The sequence below is a fragment of the Labrus bergylta genome, chromosome 1 (assembly GCF_963930695.1).
Source record: "Labrus bergylta chromosome 1, fLabBer1.1, whole genome shotgun sequence".
NCBI classification, from domain to species: Eukaryota; Metazoa; Chordata; class Actinopteri; order Labriformes; family Labridae; genus Labrus; species Labrus bergylta.
Genome location: NC_089195.1, coordinates 18371629 through 18393648, shown reverse-complemented (window position 1 = coordinate 18393648; position 22020 = coordinate 18371629). Strand labels below are relative to the sequence as shown.

At 40.3% G+C, this 22020-nt stretch overlaps 1 protein-coding gene across 2 annotated transcripts; it reads right to left on the bottom strand.

The window, feature by feature from the left end:
• Positions 1 to 1396: 1396 nt before the first annotated feature.
• On the bottom strand, positions 1397 to 20321 carry pdgfba (platelet-derived growth factor beta polypeptide a). Of its 2 annotated transcripts, none has more exons than XM_065955589.1 (7): positions 19423 to 20321; positions 8035 to 8137; positions 6113 to 6178; positions 5749 to 5945; positions 3882 to 5028; positions 2529 to 2667; positions 1397 to 2387 (listed from the first exon to the last, which is right to left on the bottom strand). In XM_065955589.1, the coding sequence occupies exons 1-6, from the start codon at positions 19492 to 19494 to the stop codon at positions 2537 to 2539; spliced, it is 1716 nt and encodes a 571-aa protein (XP_065811661.1). In that variant the 5' UTR covers positions 19495 to 20321; the 3' UTR covers positions 1397 to 2387; positions 2529 to 2536. The 2 variants fall into 2 exon arrangements, with proteins under 2 accessions (XP_065811661.1, XP_065811666.1); XM_065955594.1 differs by having other exon boundaries at positions 6113 to 6175.
• Positions 20322 to 22020: the final 1699 nt, after the last annotated feature.

The window sequence follows — 22020 nt, the reverse complement described above, 5'->3', positions numbered from 1 at the left end:
CTTAACACAAATGTAACCTGTTTCAGCACAAGTTACAGAGCTTTGAGTTGGAAAGGGTTGTTTCAGGATTTCAGGATAATGAACAAACATTTCCCCTTCATAAAAACATCATGGGGTATAAACAATCCTCTTTCTCTCATTTTCTGAATCTCCCCTCCTTCTCATGTATCTTCATGTTCAGCTTGTTTTAACTTCCACAATTAAGATATTTATTGGAGCTTCTTTTTATGACCTTCACCCTCTGGCATGACTTGTGACACGACAAAAATAGAAAGTTAAAAACAAGGATTGAAAACAGGGACAAATTTCACATGTATCCCTTCAAGCTATCTCTTCACATTGAATGAAATACATCTTACGATTTTAATATCACAGTTTCAATATTCAGGCAGCCTTAAAAGTGTGTGTTTATGAACCTCGAGGCCTGGTAAAGTGCACGCTGAGTCATCGCTCTTAAAGAAGAGAATTTTCTGACTGAATTAGCTTTGCAGGGGGAACCCCATTGCATAAATGGATGACATTTAAACTGACTCTTTCTTAAATCATATGCTGGCAGGCCTCTGTCTTGTGTTTTCTACTGCTTCATATATTTTCAAAATGTAATCTCTTTCCATCATTTTCATTTATTTATATTCCTGCTGTCTTTCCCTCTTCACTGAGAGGTTTCAGCTCACTTTACCCTCTCTGGGCCTTTCTTCGTCTCCCTCTCTGCCGTTCATCTTCTCTCCATTCCTGGACTGACAACCCCCCCCCCCCCCCCCCCTCTCCCTCCCTCGTCTCTCTTTCACCATATGATACTTCTCTGTTGACGTGTCCGTCTGCAAGTTCCTATAGCAACTAGACATTTCTGCTGACCCCTGCCTTGCTTTGCGTGACAGAGCTGCAGGACGTTCAAACCAAATGAGGGTCTATTGTATGAGTGCATGTACACAGTTCACACACACACACACACACACAGACACACCATTTTAAGCACATGCGCTCAAATGCATTAAGTTGTATGAGGTTCGTTTGGGATTTTATTATTCAAACAACTCAAAACCTTAAAGAAAACTTTACATACTGAATACAGTCAAAGAAAAGTAAACATGTGATGAAAAAACTCAAACTTGAATGTTAATCAATTGCAGATAGGAAATGTATAAAAGTTTATTGATGTTTAAGTTAAGATTGGAGCATCAGATTAAGCTCTGCAACATCCAAACCTTTGGTTTTTTAAATATGTAAATTGTACTTTTAAACCTATGCTGTATGGTTGCAAAACAAAGACCCAAATGTAACCATATTCACTTGTGTGTCCATTCACCACTCAATCATAAACATGCACATGCATGCACATGCATGCACATTCAAATACCCACAAACACATACAACATGAAACACAAGCACAACTGTATATTTGTTGAATATTTTGATTTTTTATTAAAAATAACATTCATAACAGTAACAATTGTACAACCAATAATTATAGTCTGAGACGTCTGCAACAATAATTACACTTGAGAACTGGAGGACATCCTCCTTTTTTTTAAATAAGTTAAGAAATAAAGTTTTTCATCTCCTCCACAGAAATAATTTTCTAGAAGCATTTTTACATACAGTGTTGGCTATAACTGGCTCACAGCGTTCTCTAGAAGCCAGGTCTTTAAGACTTGCTTTAATGTGGATAATCATAGCATGTTTTCTAGGCAGGCATTTGGTTGGTATTCCATTTGGATCTGGCAGTAGTACAAAATGAGCAGGTTATCAATATTTTCCAGTACATTAAGCTACAGTACACAGTAGAGCACTCCTCTAGTCAATGTAGTATGATCAGTGTATGGCTACTCCAGTGTTAGATAAAGTTAGATTCAGACATTGTAGGATAACAGTAATGTTTGACATAGATGCTTGAGCTGAACACTCTCGTTTCCAGTTATCATCCCAGTGTAGGAATCCCATTTTCCATGATTCCAGTTTCATCTTGAGCTCCATATTTAGACCCCAATTATGACTTCTTAGTAAAATCATAGTCCACCATTAATGGACCCTTCAGTAGTTGAGTTAGAAGTCCAAAGTGTTCAAACCAGTCAATTTCTGGGAATCTGATCAGAATCAGTCCACTTTAACTGGATTTGTGGTTCATACAAAAAAAACATCCAGTGTTTAGTTTGTCAGAGATCCTCCATTTCAAGGAGTTTATAAGATTGCACTTTTACTATATCCATCAAGCTTGATGCTCTGTGGCGGCTCTGAAGAAGGAGAGATGACTCTCGCAGAAGCTTTCCATTGAAAACAGCAGAGGTGTCCATCATTCATTTGTCCACAGAGTCATATTCCCACAAGTTTCTCCATATTCCTTTGGTGCAATGAGTCCTTCCAAAGCTTCCGGTAAGCTTGACCATTTCCTGTGTGAGGGGAAAGTATGATAAATATCTTTGTCTTTGAATTTTCTTCCATATTAAAAAAGCAAATGCGCCTAACCATCTCAGGTTGCTATGTCAGGACTATCAACTTTTTTTATCAATCCATCAGGCTTATTCAATTACCTGCAGCTCTACATGATCATGGCTCTGATGGCTGACTTGCTAATGCGTTTGCGGTGTTTCCTCCTCCTGCGGCGAGGCGAGGCTGGTCGGAACGGGGTCTGCCGTGCTGAAGACATGACAGGAGACACTGTGGAGAGCACTGAAACAAACGAAGAGAAAATAGAAGAAAGAGCACAATTAATATACCACATTTTGAGGGACAAACCTTCAACATTAGCTCATATATTTTCTCGACTTCCTGCTTAAACATGTAGTTTTTGCTTGTTAAAGTTGGGGGGGGGGGGGGGGGGGAGGCCATGGTGTTGTGTTTTGCTCTAAAAACTTGGGTACCAGATTAAGAATACGCAATCTTTTCTTGACTGTTTTGGAACCAAGATATCATAAACAAATAAAAACAACCTAGATTAAATCATAATAGAAAAAGTGTAATAACTTCTCAACAGATAAAACACTAACTGGTGCATTTAATGAGTAAGGCCTTCCCTTCACATACACTAGCAGTACAAAGTACCAGTGAATAATAAAAACTGGGTGAGGTCTGTCTAACAGAGCCAGTGACAGCCTGTAGGTAAAAATCAAACATGAAACAGTGGGAAATCCAGCTCTCTGACTATAGAGTTCTCAGGGGATGGTAGAAGAATAGCAGGACACATGTAGCCCAGTGTTTAGTCATACATGTTCAGTGGGCTGCTTCCTGCCTGGGAAACTGGCCTCTACTTCCCACAAACATTAAGAACTATAATAAGGAATGCTCTGACAGAAAAATACACACAACTGCTGTAATGAAGAGGTAGTAGTAGTTTCCATCCCAGTGATGCATTCATTGTAATAAACATTACTCGTAACTTTGAGCTACTGCAGTTCGGAAGAGGGCTTTCTTCAATCTGAGAATATAATGTTGTTGATGTTATAGTTGTATCATCAGGGTTTTTCTCAGATTGAACTCATTCATTTAATTGGAAGCCTGTGTTATAAGCTCGGGGCTCGGAGTGAAAAGTGATGGTCAGGAAAGCTTGCGTTTCTTTTATAAAGAATGTTGGATCCAGTGTTTTTAGACCTTGAACCAAACTTGTTGCAAAGCTGAATTATATTTTCTTTATTTTGACCTGAGAAGTTGGACTCTACTAATTCCCAGTTGGACATTTTATTTGAATGTCCCCTGAAGTCAGTTTTATGACTCAGAAGGTTGGGAGCACTGCATGTATAAAACCTACAAAATCTAAGTTTAAGCGAATCATTTTACCAAACACAGTTAACTCTGGTGTGACGTAATGCTCCTCAAAAGAGGACACTGACATATAAAACACTTGACCAAAGTAACCAGTGACCATCAACCACACAGCTGATCAGTACCTGTTTTAAATGTGGTCGGTTTTGGACTTTGCTGAGGATGATGAGGATGAAGATGAGTCTCTCGTTCCAACTCCCTCTGTATAGTCTCCAGAGTGAGTCGCCTCCTCTCCTCCTCTGTCAAATGACCATACCCACTGATAACTTTTGAGTCTTTTGTCTTCCCCTGATTTGCCAGCTCTACCCCGGCCCCACTGTTTGCTGACCCACTCTCCTCCCTCTCATTCCCTTCTTTCTGACTGGCCGTTGCAGTCTCAGTCTGTTTGTGATTTGTGACCTCTGTTGTAATTTTTTGGGTGGACACTGAGTCTTTCTGATTAGTGGTGAGAGGAAAGGTGGGGTTAAAATCTAATGTGGGCAGTGTGGTTGGGGGGGCAGGTGGAGAGGCGCTGTCTGATTGTGGAGCGTTTAGTCGATATTGTGTCCTCAACTCTTGCTCCTGTGCTGCTGCAGGGTTGAACTGTGTTGGATAATGCGGCTGTTGATGATACTGATATTGTTGCTGAAGCTGCTGCTGTCGTTGCTGATGCTGCAACAACTGTTGCTGTCTTTGCATGTGATCTGAATGATGAACCTCCCCTCCACTGTTTGCTACTTGTGCGCCACTTTCCTCCTTGCCTCCGTCAAACCCGCTGCCGTGCCCGATAGATTGTGTACTTCCCATGATGCTATGCTCTGCCCTGGCTTCAGATGGCCAGCTGCTTACTGGCGCGAGCACCCCAACGATTGGTTGGTGCACCCCTGGCTGCAAGTGCGTTGGCATTTGGTTCACCCTGGGTTGTGTCCAGTGAACCAGCTGGGTGTAACTGCCCTGCTGCCACTGCCTCGCCACTGGATCTCGCTCCTCAGGATTGTAGTGCTGCTGGTTGTGCTTCAGGTCATCATGGCGATGAAGGTCGGCCTTAGAAGAATGAGTCTTTGGAGGAGAAGGGTTAACAGGCCGCAGGAGGTGGGAGGACTGGGGAGGCTGCTGTGGTGGAGGTGGGTTGGGGTTGCTTAAAATAGGAGGCCGAGGAATCGAAACAGAAGATGAGGATGAAGAGGATGAGGAAGATGAAGGAGCTTGGCACCGGCAGGTAACGTGGTCATCCACTGAGATGATGGCTTTGTCGTAGTGGGGTTTCCTGTTTATGTACTGGATCTTATACACCTGGTACAGAGGCAGAAAGAAACAGAAAATTGTATACTATTAAAATTTATAACTCTAATGAAGTTTCTGTTTCCTGATATGCTGGAAAAAAGTACTTTTTTTAAAGAACCAGGAAAAGCATCAAGTTGTTTCATTCTAATTAAATGCTGTAAAGTAGCTATGTATTTTGGCAATGAGGGGCATGAAACTATTGGCAAAGCAATCTGACTGATTGGAGACATGTCCGGACAAGCTTAACAATTCAGCAAAATTAGGTGGCTTCTTTTGCAAAGGTATTAAATTTAACATTTCTATAATTTTGAATGTTGAATTGCATCTTTTTAAGGCTATATCATGTATAAAGGTCTGCAAATTTCTGCTTGTATAAATGTACAAGGATATGCATGTTAACGTGCAATTTCTTAACAAGCAGGGTTAATTATAACTTAACAAGCAGGTGTTAAAAGTGCAATCAGAGCTTCTCAGTGTTTTACTGCTTTGCACCCACAACTGAAGAGGTACGCAATTACTTTGCAGAGACGGAGAAGGAAAACAGTAACAATCTAGAGTAGTTTTTTCAAAAGTCCAGATTGTAATGTGTATTAAAAATTCTTCCAAACATCCTCACCATCTGCAATTTCTACCAAGTTTGAGAATTTGTTCTTGATTTTGGTAAAGTATGAAAAAAAGTATAATCATGAAATCCTGTTTATTGCCATGGCAGCTGTAACTTCTGTGTACCTGTAGGTATCTGCTGGAAGTGACTATGGGGACACACTGCAGTACCCTGGTGTTGCAGCATCCAGAACATCGCTGCACCTCCACGCAGGGTGGCCACAATATGAAGTTGGCGTTGCGGCGATCTAGCATGGACCTTGTCACCTCCATCACCTCTGTACGAACTTTACACGCAGCCTGCTGGGCCATCGGCGCCTCCACTGGGAGGGAAAGGGAGAGGGGGGAAGAAAAGAAAAGAATAAGAGGGAGTATTTTATGATTATGTGTATTTTAAGAGGTGTTGAGAGGCAGATGGCAGAAACAGACGAATACAAAAAAAGACTCTAAATGCAGACAGGAAGGGACAGAAATAGATGTCGAGACCTACCCAGACTTCTTGTGTAACGTCCATGGGTGTGGTTGGAGGGTATATCATGCTCGTCTTCTTCCTCTGCTACAGAAAAGGGGGTAGGGGAGGTTTGGGGAGAATTGAAACACAATCAATAACAGAGAGTTATTAAGTTAACTGATTTTTATTTTCCCACAGATAATTGGGAAACACTGAGCCAGCACTCTAACAAGCAATGACAGAAATCTGTGAAGCATATTGGGGTTTTTGGGCAGATTTTCAAAAAGCTCATTGTTCACTGGAGAAAGCGAGCCAATTCTTTTTCCTGTCTCTAAAACAATTAGGCTATTTTCTGCGGCTACTTGTCCCAGCGCTGTCAAGACCACTGGTGAAGAGAGATATGAGTTGTTAAATATAGCTCTTGTGTGAGTGTGTGTTTGCACTATAACATATGTTGTCATTCCATACGGTAGCAATTAGTCCTAATTATATCTCTGCTGCAGATTGCCATCGGTCACTTTGTGTGTCTAACACACGGAAGCAAAAGATGTAATTATGTTGCATTTTATCCTTAATTAACTGCCTGGTCAATAAAGAGAGAAGTTTTTCATTCTTCAAAGCAGCGTTTTAATAATTCTATCTTAGTATTTATCTCTAAAAGTTTTCCAAGGCTCCCTCTTTCTTTTTCTTTCTGCAAAGAAGTCAGCTTATAAGAAAGAAGAAAGAAGAGAAAGTCTTCTCTTTCTCAAATTTATGTTATTTGAAAAAAAAAAAAAAAACACACATAACAATCATGCTATTAAGCGACTAAGGTTACATTGGATTGGAAAGCTTTCCATTTTGAACTTATTTGCCTTTGATTGTAAATGTATATGAGAAGGGTATGTAGCCACAGGACTACCAATCTGAAGCCTCTAGTTTGGGATTGTGGCCATCATCATGTTGGATTTATGGAGCCACATATTTTATGTCGTACAAAATTTACATCAAATAATTCCTCAACAACACAGACACGGCCAAAATGTTCACTTACTGAATTAGCTGCTGATGCCTAGCAGACCAATAGCAGCATCCACCTTTTACTCAACATGCAACCCCTTGATATGCAGACTAATACATATACAGGCGAGTTGTAAACAAATTTAAGCCACGGTGACCATTTTTTGTTTTGTTTCTGGCAGTAAATACTGCTTCAAAATAATTGCATTAAATGAATCATTAATCACTTCCCTCAACAAAGACAAACCTGAAGTTTTTTATTGATACAAACTGAGTCACTTCCTCATGTCCTGTTTCTGAGGATCCTTCCCTTTGAGGGTTCCTCTCTTTGGTCGTAGTTATGTCACTGTGTTGTTTTTGCATTAAGGAATGATCAAAGAACTCCCCATTAATATATGTATGTGTTACCCTGTTCCTCAGAGTGATAAGATTAATGAATTTTTTAATCAGCTGCCGGTTGTTTGTGCATGTGTCTGACTGTGTGTGTAAGTTTGTTTAAGACTCTGGGGGTATGAAGAGGTGTTTGTGTTGTCGGTGTGTTTTCGGTGTGTGTGTTTGTGTGTGTGTGTTGGGGGGCTCTAACGGTCACACAAACGCACACATTTATATTTCAAAACTTGGAACAGAATAAAGAGCAGGAGAACAATGCAGCAACCTTGTGCTGGAAGTCTCTCTCTGCAATAGTTTAACCAACACACATCAAGGTCAAAGCTTCTCTCTCTCTCTTTCTCTCTCTCTCGCTCTCCCTCATCAAGCTAGCTCATCATTCTCGCTTCTGTCTTGAGCAAATATTGCCTTAACATGGGGCTTGGCATGCTGTTGCGTTCCTATCCCCTCGGGCCTCTGTGGACACACCCACACACTTACCTCCTCCATGTCTGTGTTATTAGTGAGTGTTTGTATGGAAGTATGTGTCTTTGTGTGTGTCTTTCTTTGTGTGTGTGTGTAGTGGTGATTCGTACCTATTATATTGGTCTCCCGCTGCAGTAGAAGCTTCAGGTCGTCCACAGAGGAGATAGGAGAGTTCCTCACCAAGTCGACCAGCGACGTCGGGAGAGGATCACCCTGTGAATTCACATGTTGAGAACATTTGTAATGCATTTCTACCTTTACATTCGAAAACATGATATAATGTGTGCCAATAAAGTTTTAGTTTTTATTAGAATAAACAGAGTTGATGTTTATGTCCAGATTTTGGAAATTTTAATCTGTTGTATCTGATCTGCTATATACTGACTGTGTGCACCGTAAGTTGTTTTATGGACATCAAGAGCCATCTTTCAACCTATACGTTATGTTTCATCTTCTCTATTTGCATCTGCTATTTACAAACCACAAAAAAATAAAGTAACAAATACTTTTCAATGACCTATTTCAGAATCCCTGTAAAATCAGGTATAACTTGCCCAGTTGAACTATTCTAATGCTTATTGCAAGATCCTAGAACCCAGACTGGCTTCTTTTTTTCAACATACTATCAATAATTAATAATAAATTGCAGCTCTATTTTATTTTTCAGCCTACTTCTCAAGTCCTCAGGAGGACCCATCCTTTATGGGCTCCATCCTCAAGAGGATCCAGGCTCAAAACAACGACACCATTTCCAATAGAGACCAGGAGTGACAAGGGGAAAGAACATTAAGGCGCAATGTCAACTAAAGGAGCAATATGTAAGATATCTATTGAATTACAGCATACAATTGCCTTACTATATCATCAGACATTGAGGAAACATGCTATGATGAAGTGCTGGCTTAATTGTCAACAACGCAGCAGCCAGTGTGACAGACAGTCTGGAATGATCTTTATTTGTTTTGACCAGAGAAGGTAGGCAGTTTTAAGGCACCCCCGCAAGCCCCTCAGTTTGCCTGATATGAAGCCAGTTTTCACGGCAAACTAACAGTTGTTGCAGCGATGGAATCTGGCAAAAAGCCTCTGCATATTTCGAATAAGCTCCACGACCAGAAAATGTATCATAATTAATAGCTAATAGTAGGAAGGTATTGCATTGATCTTTGCTCACCCTTAGGCTCTGAAAACAAAAAGGGAAAAAAAAGAAAACGTTTGAGGAAAAGTAAAAGACACTGCGAACTGAGAGAGAAACATGTAGACAAAGAGACCTGGTGTATAGTATCTCATTCCTCATCTCCAGTCAACACTTGCTCCAGTTTCACTTCCTTCTGCAGAGGAAATGATGGTTATGATGGGTGTTTGTTGCTGCTGTTGTCACTCTCTCCCTGTTATCTGTTTACCCACAAACACCATCCTGCTGCTCCTGGTATAACACAGGAAATTAGCCCTTTTTCGCTCTCTCTCCCTTTTTCTCAATGCAACTGCAGTTCAGTTCATCACACTGAAGCACATAATTTCGAGAAAATGTCACTATCTGGAGCAAATGAAGTCTACGATTGTTGTTGTTTGTTGTTGCTGATTAATGTTCTAAAACATTGGATTCCATTAGCAAAATGATCAACATGTTCAAAGAGCAAAATGCTGTCGGGTCTGTTTTTTTAATCAACAAGTTATGCAAGAAGTTTATTATATCTTAAGAAAGAGAGTGAGTTAATTAGATTTGAATGAATGCCATAGCAGGAATTCATTAAGGATTCAGTGTGGTTGGTTTTAAGGACAGACTCGTGTGGTTTCTGTGACAAGATCAAAGGCAGATTACTCAGTGCTCTGTGTCACATTTTGCTCTTTGCTGGGCTGTAAATTGATACAATCTCAGAGCGCTTGGAGCATCACTTGATACAGTCACATGCCACAGAGATGCCAAAACAAATTAAGGAGTGTTAAGAATGTGAGACGAAAATATTTGGGCTTACTTGCTAAGATGCCAGGAAGAAAATGTTCAATGCTTATCGGCTTACTGCAATCATTATGCAATATTTATGACTATGGATATTACATGTTTACATTATCTTAAAAGTAAACATCTGTAAAAGGCTTGGTCCTCAAAGGAAAGGAGAAAACGAGACTGAAACTATAAAACACAGTTAGTAAGATACGTTTCAATCCAAAAATGGATTTTAAAGAGGACGATACTGGCATATACTGAAATATGACAAACGTGCATGTTGCACTCTATTGTTGTCAAGATTGTCTTATGAAGTAATCAAAAGCTTAGGAAAACTGTTTAATCACTTGAGGACTGTTTGTTGTTCGTTGTATTAAATGTTCAGGTTTATATTTCATCAAACCTGTGTTACACAAAATCAACAATGTTAGGCCAAACAACAATAATACCAACAGCATCTCTACCACTACTTTCTCTAACATTCACACCAAGTATCTATGCAGGCACTCACCCAGGCTCTGATAAGACAGCAGGTAGTTACTGTTTACCCAGAATGAGTTGTAGCACCGGTTAACCTCACCTGAACTCTCTTTAGCCACATATAGCCATGTTAAAGGCAGCATATGCATTTGAAAATGTTTATTAAAACTTATTGAGAGTGATTATTCTAGATCAACAAATTACTAGAATACTGCTAGGGTAAAAGGCTTGGTCTGAAGCAACTGCTAATTAGAGCTTTGAACACTCAGAGAGCTGTTTAAAAATTACAATAGAAGTCATCTTAGGGCTATAGGACAATTAGATTGCCATGGTGTATTATTAGGTGAGTTTAAGATCAAATCTATACAAAATGTTCAACCCATCTACAAAAACTTGCAAAAAACATCAACTAGGAATTCTGATGAAGTTCCATCCGCACGTCTTCATTAATCAAATAAAGGGTGCGGGACCTTCTCTCCAGTCACATGCTTTTAAACTATTGCAGAAGAAGAGAGCTGTCAGGCAACAAATAAAAACATTTAAACAATGACATTCGTTTCCTCTATTGTTGGATTTGGCAATATGTAATATTAGACTATGATAAGTCATGAGCTAAAGTCCGTCAGCCATGACGCAGGTTCCAAAGTAGCCTTTTGTAGTATTACTGCCTGTATAAGGCAAATACTGTATAGTGACTCAATGATGGTGGTTCCAGAGTTTGCAGCCTTTGATGGAGAAGGCTGATTGACCAAACGTAGATCTACGATGTTATATGCTGCAGTTTCCATTCACAGTGCTTCTTGTTACCCTGTTTCCGTCCTGTCTTTGAACATATCTGGAGAGAGGTTCAGGGGCCAGATTGTTGATACATTTAAAAACAAAACTCTCAAAACTGAGTAGATTGTGTTTTTTCAGTATGTGACAGTAATGCCACCGGACAGGTTTTTTGTCCATTATTTTCAGGGCCTGGTTGTATAGTGATGAGAGGTTTCTGATTGTAGAGGGTGAAGCTTGTGACCAAACTGGCATACAGTATGAGAAATGAGAGAAAATCACTGAATGCATGAACACCTGTGCTGCTTGAGTTGGTATGTAGTGTCTTATTAATTATATAATTATATAATTATAATTATCACGTTGTTCTTGATTGTTTTTGTCATTTTATTTACGTGTTTATCAAACTTGAGTTGTGGATCTACAATGATTCCTAAGAGCTTAAACTCACTAACTTCCTCTATTTCTCTATTCTGTATCTTAACGTTAAAACTTCCAGGTGAGCACTTTTTCCTAATGGAGAAACACATTGAAACTGTTTTACTCTAATTCAAAACAAGATGGTTGCATTCCAGTCACTGATGGACATTGCAAAGGTACTCAGTCAGGATCTCAGCTGCCTTGCTTGGTGACTTAGCAGGAGAATATATGACTGCATCATCTGCATAAAGCTGGAAGCCGGCTACTGCACAGGATTTAGGCAAATCATTTATAAACAGACTGAAAAGCAAAAGGCCAAGAATTGACCCTTGGGGAATACCCATTTTATTGATTAAAGGAGAGGATTTTTCTTGGTCAACTTTCACACACTGCTCTCTATTCTGAAGGTAAGACTCAAGTTTGTTCTTACAAAATGAAATGAATGTGAATACAAGCCATATACAATTTCAAAAACGATCACTTTAAGGGGTTATTTCATGCCTAAAATGTATCAAAATTGACAATCAATTAAATTCTGTATCTGTTTATTTTTGTGTTTCTTTCCCTGACTAACTGTATAAAACACTGTTAAGTTAAATATCCTTCTAATATTGTGTACTTCAGATCAAGACCTATGGGAAAGGGAAGGGGGAAAGTTTTTTGTTTTTTTTAAGTATAATTGCAGGACAATGCTATTTACGTTTTTTGTTGTTGTAGTCACTATGATTTCACCATTTTTACTGTTCCTGAAAAAGATAACCTGATCATGTACAGTTATTGAAATGGGACTTTTTGTAATTTGTAGAGGTATTTTATTTTAGATCACACTATGGATGTTTTCTACACTAGCAGTAGGTCCATTTTTTCTGTTCCTACATCATTTCAGAGATGCCTTTGAATATCATTTCATGACTTATTCATGACATGTTTCCATCATCTGTCTGCCTCCCTTTCCCTCTTCTTCTCTCTCCCTCTCCCTGTCTGCTTTGTGGGCGGTGGCGGCGCAGGACACCTGGATGACTTTCACGAGCCATTGGCTGACCTAGTTAAGCAAACACACATGCACACTTGCCCCCTCTTTTCCAGTTCACACACAGATGCTTAACCACTTAACTGTCTGCCCAATTTGTCCTGAGAGCCTTGCACACTGAAATGTATATACACACACACACACACACACACACACACACACACACACACACACACACAGAGGCCGTTTTCACTCTGTAAAAACCTGGGACTATGTTAATGGAAAACACACAAAATATACAAGCACAAACACGTAGAAATTAAAGAGAGTAACTCAGAGACAGCATAGCTTCTGACATGCACAAACACCAAACCACACAGTAAAAAAAAGACCAAGAGCTAGAGAACAAGCTAATAATAGTGAGCTATGTTACCCAGAATGGATCTGACATACAGTACAGTTCCTTATTTACCAACCTACCAACACACACGCACACACATGAACACAAAAATAGAGCTCTGTTGTTTGCTCATTTTTACAGCAAGCCAAAATTAACTTTCTTATCTGTCCTACACTGGGTGAGTGTGTTTCTAATGTTTCATGTTAAGTGGACAGTCTGGTAGTTTATACACACACACTCTTAAAGAAAAACACACACAGCATGGGGCCTTGAAGGAAGCCTGGGAGGCAAAGAGATTGTATGGAATGTTAGAGGAGAAAGGTGAAGTGTAATGGAATGTAATTATGGGGCCAGCTGACTGCTGATACACACAAGCACAGACACACGCGCAGATACACACTGTCGCACATAAACAAACATGCAATCCAAGCTACAAAAAGTAAACAGACAAAATCCCCACTGAATCCAAGTGTGTGATGTGTGACTCACAATCACACTCACAATCACACCCCGCTGTCACAACAGACACCTTCTTTTATCAGATATATGGCAGATGGCCAAACATACTGCTTTATAAAAGTGATAGACTTGCAGAGCTCACTACTCTCTCTCTCTCTCTCTCTCTCTCTCTCTCTCACGCACACATATACACCAGCAGAGATGATAGAGGCTTCGGAGATAAAGGTAGAGATGATAGATGGAAAACAGACTGAGGAGAGGTGGAAGCAAAAAGGAGGATGATAACGATGGGGTGAGAAGTTGTCTGAGGGATGAGCAGGATCTTCAAGGCATCAAATTCTAGAATTCATTTAACATTTAGGAATTGTGTAAATGCAACAATATATAATATAGCATTCCCTGTCCTGATAGATCGTATAAAGAGTTAGAAAAACTGGATAAAAGGTTGTTTATAAGACAACCTGGGTTGGAGGTCCAACACAAACAAATAAGTGCAAATGGCTGGTTGACCTAAAGAGGGTTTATTAAAAACTGTTGTAAAAAGTAACTAAATACTTTCACTTTAGTACTGAATGTGTAGTAGCAATTTTGAGGACATTGTGCATGTATTTCTATTTTTAATACTTGATTCAATTCATTGTGGAGGTAGGTATTGAACTTTTCTGTCAATGGATTAAATGGTGGCTTTCGTTACTGGCTTGTAAGATTATGATTACAGAACAAAATAAGATAATAGGTAACGGTGTATTTTAGGAAAAGAAACACCAGTAGTTTATGAAGTAGTTAGAATCAACTCTATATTAAGAAGCTGCAACAAGTGATGACAATAGTTTTGCATTAACAACTTGAAACCATTGTTATTTAGTAGAATTCTGAAATAGCTAATAATTTCATTGGTTGCAGCCTTGCTCAACATAGATCCCTTTCCATCCACATGAAAAAAATAACATAGTTAATTTCCCAGGATAACTGTTTCTGTTAGTTGCATGCATGAAGCAAATTCAAGGTAAAAGCCCTCAGACCGCTGTGCGTGTGATTGACAGCAATGAAGCGTCGCGGGAGGTTTTTTAATATGAAGCAGCCACAGGCTTATTAAGACGAGTTTTGGATTCAGCTTGGAGTTGTCCCACTGCATAACTAAAAGTGATCTAAATGTATTGCATAATTTACAAAGCTGTGTTAACCTTTATCCAGAGAAATATATTATTGTGTCATTATTGAAATGTAAAAATAAGTCAGAAATCATATTGTTTACAGCTCTGATTTAATATTAATGATCCAAGTCTACACTGATTCTAGTAAAAGTTCTATAGCTGACCTTTTTTATACAGTTTGTTTGATATTATCTTTTAAATAATGTGATACCATTATCCACAATTCAAAAATACCAACAAAAAAATATATAATGATCAATGCTATTATATTAAACCTTCCACTGCACTCTGACTACATTTTAATTCTGCACAACACAGAGCTTACAAACAAATACTCTTATGCACACTGCGCTTTTCTATCTGACACACATCCCATGCTTGCACAGATGCACAACCCCCCCCCCCCCACACACACACACACACACACACACACACACACACACACACCACCCCTCTGCTGTCCACACACAGAAACACAAGCACATATGTCCACTAACACATAAGCAGCAGGCCATGTAACCAGATGTGTTTGCGCGTGCACACACAAACACGCACACACAAACACACACACTACGTCCATGAAATCCCTGGCAGATTATTTGTTGTTCTTATGTAAAATGGATCAAGCCAGCAGCAGCAAATCATCCAAGCTCTTCTGTAGAGACAATAGTCTGACTGCAACCTGTTCAAAAGCCACCAATAAGCTGTGTGTATTTGTGTGTAACATGACGTGTCTGCTGATGTAGCATTTGTCTTTTGAACAGCAGATGATGAGAGAATTGAGGTCTGACCTGATGTGTGAGGGTTTTTGTGAGCCTGTATTTCCTTTTTTGTATAACTCGCCGTGTGAAAGTATATGTTTGTGTATTTGTATTGTATAATGCTTGGGTTGCATGCTTAAAATAATTGTTATTTCTCTAGATATTATGAGCAAGTTTTCTGGATGTATTCATGACATCGATCTCCATGAACTTGTGGTGACTTTGCTGAACAATCTGTGTTTGAGAAGGTGGTAACTGACTCTTTTCCCACGGACAGATGTGGAAGACTTGGACGTCAAAGCTGACACAATTTTTTTTCCAAACATGGTGATATGAGGAGGATTAGAAGGTCATGTGGCAAGTCAGTGTTGCTTAAAATGTAAAAAAGTCAGATGTCCCAAGGATGTCATTGATAGTGTGGCTGCAGCATAACTCATCGTGCACATGGTGTCAAGCATGTTAACAGTTTCCGTAATTATCCTGCAGACAACAGCATCCCAGGTTAAACTCCAACAAAGGCTTAAAGGGCTCATAGAGTTTTCATAGCATCTTATATGTCTTATTTATATACGTTGTGAGTTGTATCTTCCCCAATCTCCAAACATAGATTCCAACTCTTTCAGAATAAAATACCTTTTAGGATGAGATGCAATAAGTTTCCTATCTTGGTGGAAGAAAGAAAGCTACAAAATCTCAGCAGAGTTGGCAGTTTGTACTGTAGCTGCCCCGCCCAACAGAAGAAGAGGTATTGGATGGATCGATAACTTCTTGCAATGTCAAACAATTTTAATTCATAACGCTGATTTAACTCACACTGTGCAGCCTCATGACAGGTTGTTATAATCACTACACAGCAAGCCAAGCTTAGACAGAAGCCATCTGACAGCTAATCCACATTTCAGAAAAAAGAGATGGGACATGACCAGATAAGGGCTTGAATGGTGAGGCTGAGGCTATAGAAACACTTTGATACCTATGACCCTTTGAGACCTTTGATAAATATTTCAGTTCAGGGGTCTCTAACACGTTGCTGCTGAAGCTCACCAAGTAGTTAACAGACCGGCCCTAAATATCTGATGAGTCTCTCCACTTTAAATAATATCAAATACACCGATGCCCCGCCCCCTACAATACAAAATAATATAGAGAGGCCTATTAGCTGTCAATAAAACAGTAATCCTGTTCCAGCTTCTGCCACTTTTTAGCTTTGGCATAGACATTTGACATATGGATACATGTATATATGTTTTGAAACTTTATGTAAATAAAAACAAGAGGTGTGATCCAAGTAGCTATTGGCCACTTTCATTTCATCAAAGTAGCTTTCAGATAAAAAAAGGTTAGATTCCCCTATTTTTGTTTTTAATCATATTGGTAAGTTTAGTCTAGAATTATGATCCATCAGCCTCTAACCCCCTCTCTCTCTCTCTCTCTCTCTCCCTCTCTCTCTCTCTCTCTCTCTCTCTCTCTCTGCTGTGCACGGATTATAAGATCCTGTCCAAAGCTCTGGCCCTCAGACTGAGAGAGGTGATGGCGTCCATCATCCACCCTGACCAGACCTACTGTGTGCCTGGCAGGCTCATAAGTGATAATATCACTTTAATTCAAGATGTTCTGGCGGTTGCCAGTGAATTGGGCATAGAAACTGGTCTTATTTCCATAGACCAGGAAAAGGCTTTTGACCGGGTTGAACACCAGTACCTGTGGCAGACTTTAGCCGGGTTTGGATTCAACCCTGGGTTCATAGCCAAGATCAGGGCATGTTGTACTCTGTAGCCATCGAGCCTCTGCTCCACCAACTCAGACAGAAACGAACAGGTGTGTATTTCCCCAGCTGACCCGTGTCTTTTAAAATATCTGTGTATGCCGATGATCTCATCGTGTTTCTTAATTCACAAAAAGATATTGATGTTTTAACTGACACTATTAACATGTTTGGTTTTATTTCTTCTGCAAAGGTGAACTGGGGAAAGAGCGAGGCTGTGATGGTGGGGGAGAGGCTGGGGGGTCGGCTCAGTCTGCCTGCTGAACTCACATGGAAGAGAGGAGGTCTCAGGTACCTGGGGGTCTTCCTAGGGGATGAGACCAGTATAAAGAAAAATTGGGATGGGGTCCTAGAAAAAGTAAAAGGCAGATTAAATAAGTTGAGATGGCTACTCCCTAAGATGTCTTACAGAGGACGGACCCTCATCGCCAACAACCTGGTCTCATCCTCCCTGTGGCACAGACTGGCCTGCATGGATCCTCCAGCCTCTCTCCTAGCTCAGGTACAACGTCTTTTAGTTGATTTTATTTGGGACAGGATGCACTGGATCCCACAGTGTCCTTTTTCTCCCTAAAGAGGAGGGTGGTCAGGGTCCACTCTGTGGAGACCTCTAGCCTGCTGCATCCTGAACCATTTTAATAACCTGGGTATGGATTTTAATTTGTTTTTAATGGACAGCACCCATTTTAACAGGTCATCTCTGCCTAGTGTTTTTAAAAGTGTTTTTAATGTCTGGAACTTTGTAAAAAAACAGAGACAGGACCAGGTAGACTCCCTACACTGGCTGCTGCAGGAACCGGTCCTTCATGGGACAATTCTGGACTGTCCCAGCTGGGCAAGCCCCTATCTATCGTCTCTGTTCCAGACTGCAGGGGTCATTACTCTGGGCCAGGTGGTGGAGCTGGATGGACCCCAGCTGCAGAACTCTGCAGGACTGACTGTTAAACTGGGAATGAGGTCCAGCAGAGTCACCCAAAAGCTCCTGGATTATTGGAAGGAGAAACTAAGTGGTCACGGGCTCCAGATGTTGGACTCTTTCTCCTCTGGTCAGACTACCCCTTCCCCTCCATCCAGCTCAATGTGGACTTGAAAAAATGTGCAGGTATCCTTCTGGACCACTGTCCTCAGGCCTCTCTGAAGGATGCCTCAGGAAAGGCTTTTTATCGTTTGATGGTAATTACACTTAACAGAAACAAACTGAGCCAAGATGGCGGTGTATGTGAGCCGGAGGAGGAAGGTGGAGGGGGGGGAGACCACTTCCCCTGTCACTGTGTGTGTGTGGGACTCATCAGGTCCAGGATTCTCCTGGATTTTAATTTTTTACAAGGTTTCGGTCGATCTGAACACTTTCAGGACTTTGTGGTGTTTTAAGAGTGTTTTATGTGATGTGGCAGATGATGACCTGGAGTTTGGGAATTTGCTGACAATGTGATGTATATATTTATTTATTCAACAACAAAGAACAAATAATAGTTTTTAAATAAATAATTGAAATGTTAATATAAATGTGTACATTGTATGTGAGCGGCAAATAAATTGTGTAAAAATAAAAAATAAATCTCTCTCTCTCTCTCTCTCTCTCTCACACACACACAGTATGGCTCTTGATTGAGTCACTTCAGGCTATGAAAGATGAAAAGGAACCGCAGAGAGAAACAGATCCCTCATATGACACCCGGAGCACAGTCACATGCAGGGAGAACTAGTTACACTGATGTGCAGGCTGGCACACACACAAATGAACTCCTATAATGCACACGCGCGCGCACATACACACACACGCACCCACCCACACCCACACACACACACACACACACACACGCACCCACACACACACACACACACAACAGTTCATTGTGTTTTGCCCTGCAGTTAAACTGTTACTCAAAACATCCACCCCACAGTTTGTGGAGTCACCGCAGGGGATGGTGGAGATGATGTATGTCAAATGCTCCTTCAGAGTGAAGAAAATTCTCACCGGTCCAGATATGACATCATCTCTTGGCTGTTAATGTGACAACTGAGTCAGGACATTTAATTTTGATCATGCTTTGATAGATTCTTTGGAAATGATTCGCAGTTTTCTAAGCAATGGTAAAAGATCAGTGAAGTACCAAGAACCAGGGATGCAGGGAAAACTCAACTGACATAAGCTGTTGAGGCTGCAAATCAAAGCTGACTAAATCTGCCTTCATGGTAAAATAAGAAAAATACAACATGATTCCACCAGCTGTCGGATAAAGTAGTATTAACCATAAATCACGAGTACTTTTCTTTTTTGAATAGGCCGTTTATAGACTATTAAAAAACCCAGAACCCAGCTCTGTTAGTTTCTGGTGATATATTCACCGGCACATTCCCCGGTCTTACCTCAGCGCTGCCGAGCCGCAGACGGGCCGCTGAGAGCGCAGCCAGCAGCAGCAGCAGGACCCAGGACCTCATGTCGCCGCCCAGCCTGAGGAGCCGCAAGCGACCGGCTGGGCATTTAGCACCTCGGCGTCCAATTCTCCCCGTCTGTGCCGAGCCTCGTCTCGGGGTCGTGTGCTGTGCACTGGTGCAAGGCTGCCACTGGTAAATATCCTCAAATGTGTCACTGCTATTAAGCGTAGCGCGTCTTAATGTTTGCTCACAAGGCTGACTCACAAGCAGGCTAGACGTCTGACTCTTTCCATGCCGCTGTTTTGAAAACTCATAGAATGAGACGTCAAGGCTGGTGGGACAGGTGCGTAATGCAAGGTCTTACGATACGAAGGCTATGGGCAAACACTTACTTTATATTGTATCATTCTGCATGTTAGAAGGGTACCTCAAAGCCTCCACTAAGATTCCAAAAATGTCTCCAAATGTGAGATTTAGAAAAGAAATACAATGAAAGACCTTCCAAATTCCAGTTAACAGTTCCCAGATAAGGAGCTCCCGTTTATAAATTGCAGGAAATTCCTCCTTAGATAAAGCCCGCATCTCCAAAGGTCCGTGCGTAAAAGTTGGTTCATTTTAGAATGGCGCGTTCGTGCGCATGTCTCTAGACGCTTCACTGCAAAAGTCAAATTATTCTCACTTCAGCTCGATTCACTTGGATGCAAACGAGATATGTCTTATCTCAGCGTCTCTCTTGTCGATAGCTGCTCCCTGCACATGTCTTACTCTTCCACCCCTGTCAGTGCCCCTTTTCCCGGTGCATCTCTCATCTTTCACAGACTCCGCTGGATCAGGTTGTTCTCACGCTCCTCGCTTCTTCTCTCTGAGTGCCTCTTGAATGGTGCTTAGCTTAATCCTAACAGGAACAGAGCCTCCCTCCTGAAGTTTCAGGCGTCGCGTCTGAAAGGGAAACCGGATCATACCGGAAACCTCGCGTTTTTGCTTTCAAAATAAGAGACTACTTTTGAACTTGCGAAACAAACCTGTTCTGTATAAAACGCATGGACTGCATTAAACATGGACATAGTCAGTGACGTCACCCATTGGTTATGAAGCCCAACAAGAGAAATGCACAACCCTCAAAATCTCAACTCTAATTTTGTATCAATCTTGATACAAGAGGTGGAACTGAGCCGGGCCTTAAGATTCCCAGCAAAACGCAACAGCGAATCCACCTTTTACTCAAAACATCTACACTCCTGATTATCTAAGCTTATGATGAAATCTCAGGCTTGATTAAATCAAAACAGATGAGTTATATAAAACCCCACATGTACAGTGTTAAGCTATACCAAATTTGTTGAGCCAGGCTTAAATATGTTTATAACTGTTGCTAAAAGAGCATTTTAATATTTAACTTATGGGTCATGCTTGCTTTAGCAGCCAGCTTCAAGTATAATTGAGGAACTGCAGATCTTTGCAAATCTGCATTGGCCTCATTTTGTAACACATGGAGGTTGACACTTTGCTAAAACTTGAACACTGTTGTAAAAACAAAAACAAATAAAATGTGGAGGGAAATCTTGAGAAAACTTAAGGGGAAATTATATCAACACTTGGAAATATGTTTTGTACAATAATTACAGCAATAAAAAATACCATGAAACAAAAAAGAAAATATTGTTTAAAAAAAGTAGTCTATCTCAGAAAGTTCATGACAGGGACTGATTTTGGGTCATTTAGCAGATCCACTATGTGACTCTTAGTTGTGTGGATATTTGCAATACTATTATTATTGTCACTTGATACTGTAGTGGCTATGACGTTGCCAAAATGGCACAGTCAGAAATGAATCATTTTACTCTGAAAGGTACAGGAAATCCAAATCCCCATGTTGCTTACTTGACTCTCCTTCCCAAATTTCTGGCAGGGCCCCCTGCCTATTCCTCTCTTCTTGAAGTCAGAGTTTACCACCTACTTACACAGGAGACTTGGGCACCCATGGATGCTCTTAAAGAGAAAGCATGGAGCCATGATATGTTTTGTTAATTATAATGGTGTCACATCTTATATTATGAAAATAATTAAAACATTTAAAAGAGTTGTTTCCTAAAGTGATTATTTTACATTAAAAATGTCGGCCCTATAAACAAATAGCTTTGAGGTTTACTGGCCCAAACCATTTCTGATTATATTGACATGTTTTATTTAGTTTGTTAGAAAGGGATTGCCATTTTCAAATATAATAGCGTAAATACACTGATGACTACTAGAAAAACAAGAACAATGTGTCATGAGATGTTATGTCATAAGGGCTATCAATAACTTTCGAGGCACACATAAAAACATGGAACGAAGAGTTCGGATTTGTGAGGAAACACAAAATGAGAAATGTAACATGGGAAATGATTCTTTTAAACCACATATATTTGGGGGTTCATCAAGAAACAAAATTGAAAAGACTTTAGATTTTTGCAAGATGTGAAACCAAGAACAAGCTTTAAATAAACCCAGTAGACCCAAATAGAATGAGACTGTCCACAGTTTTGAGTATATGTTGACTAAAAACGGATTTCAACGTTTCATTTAAAAAACAGCAAAACTAAAAGT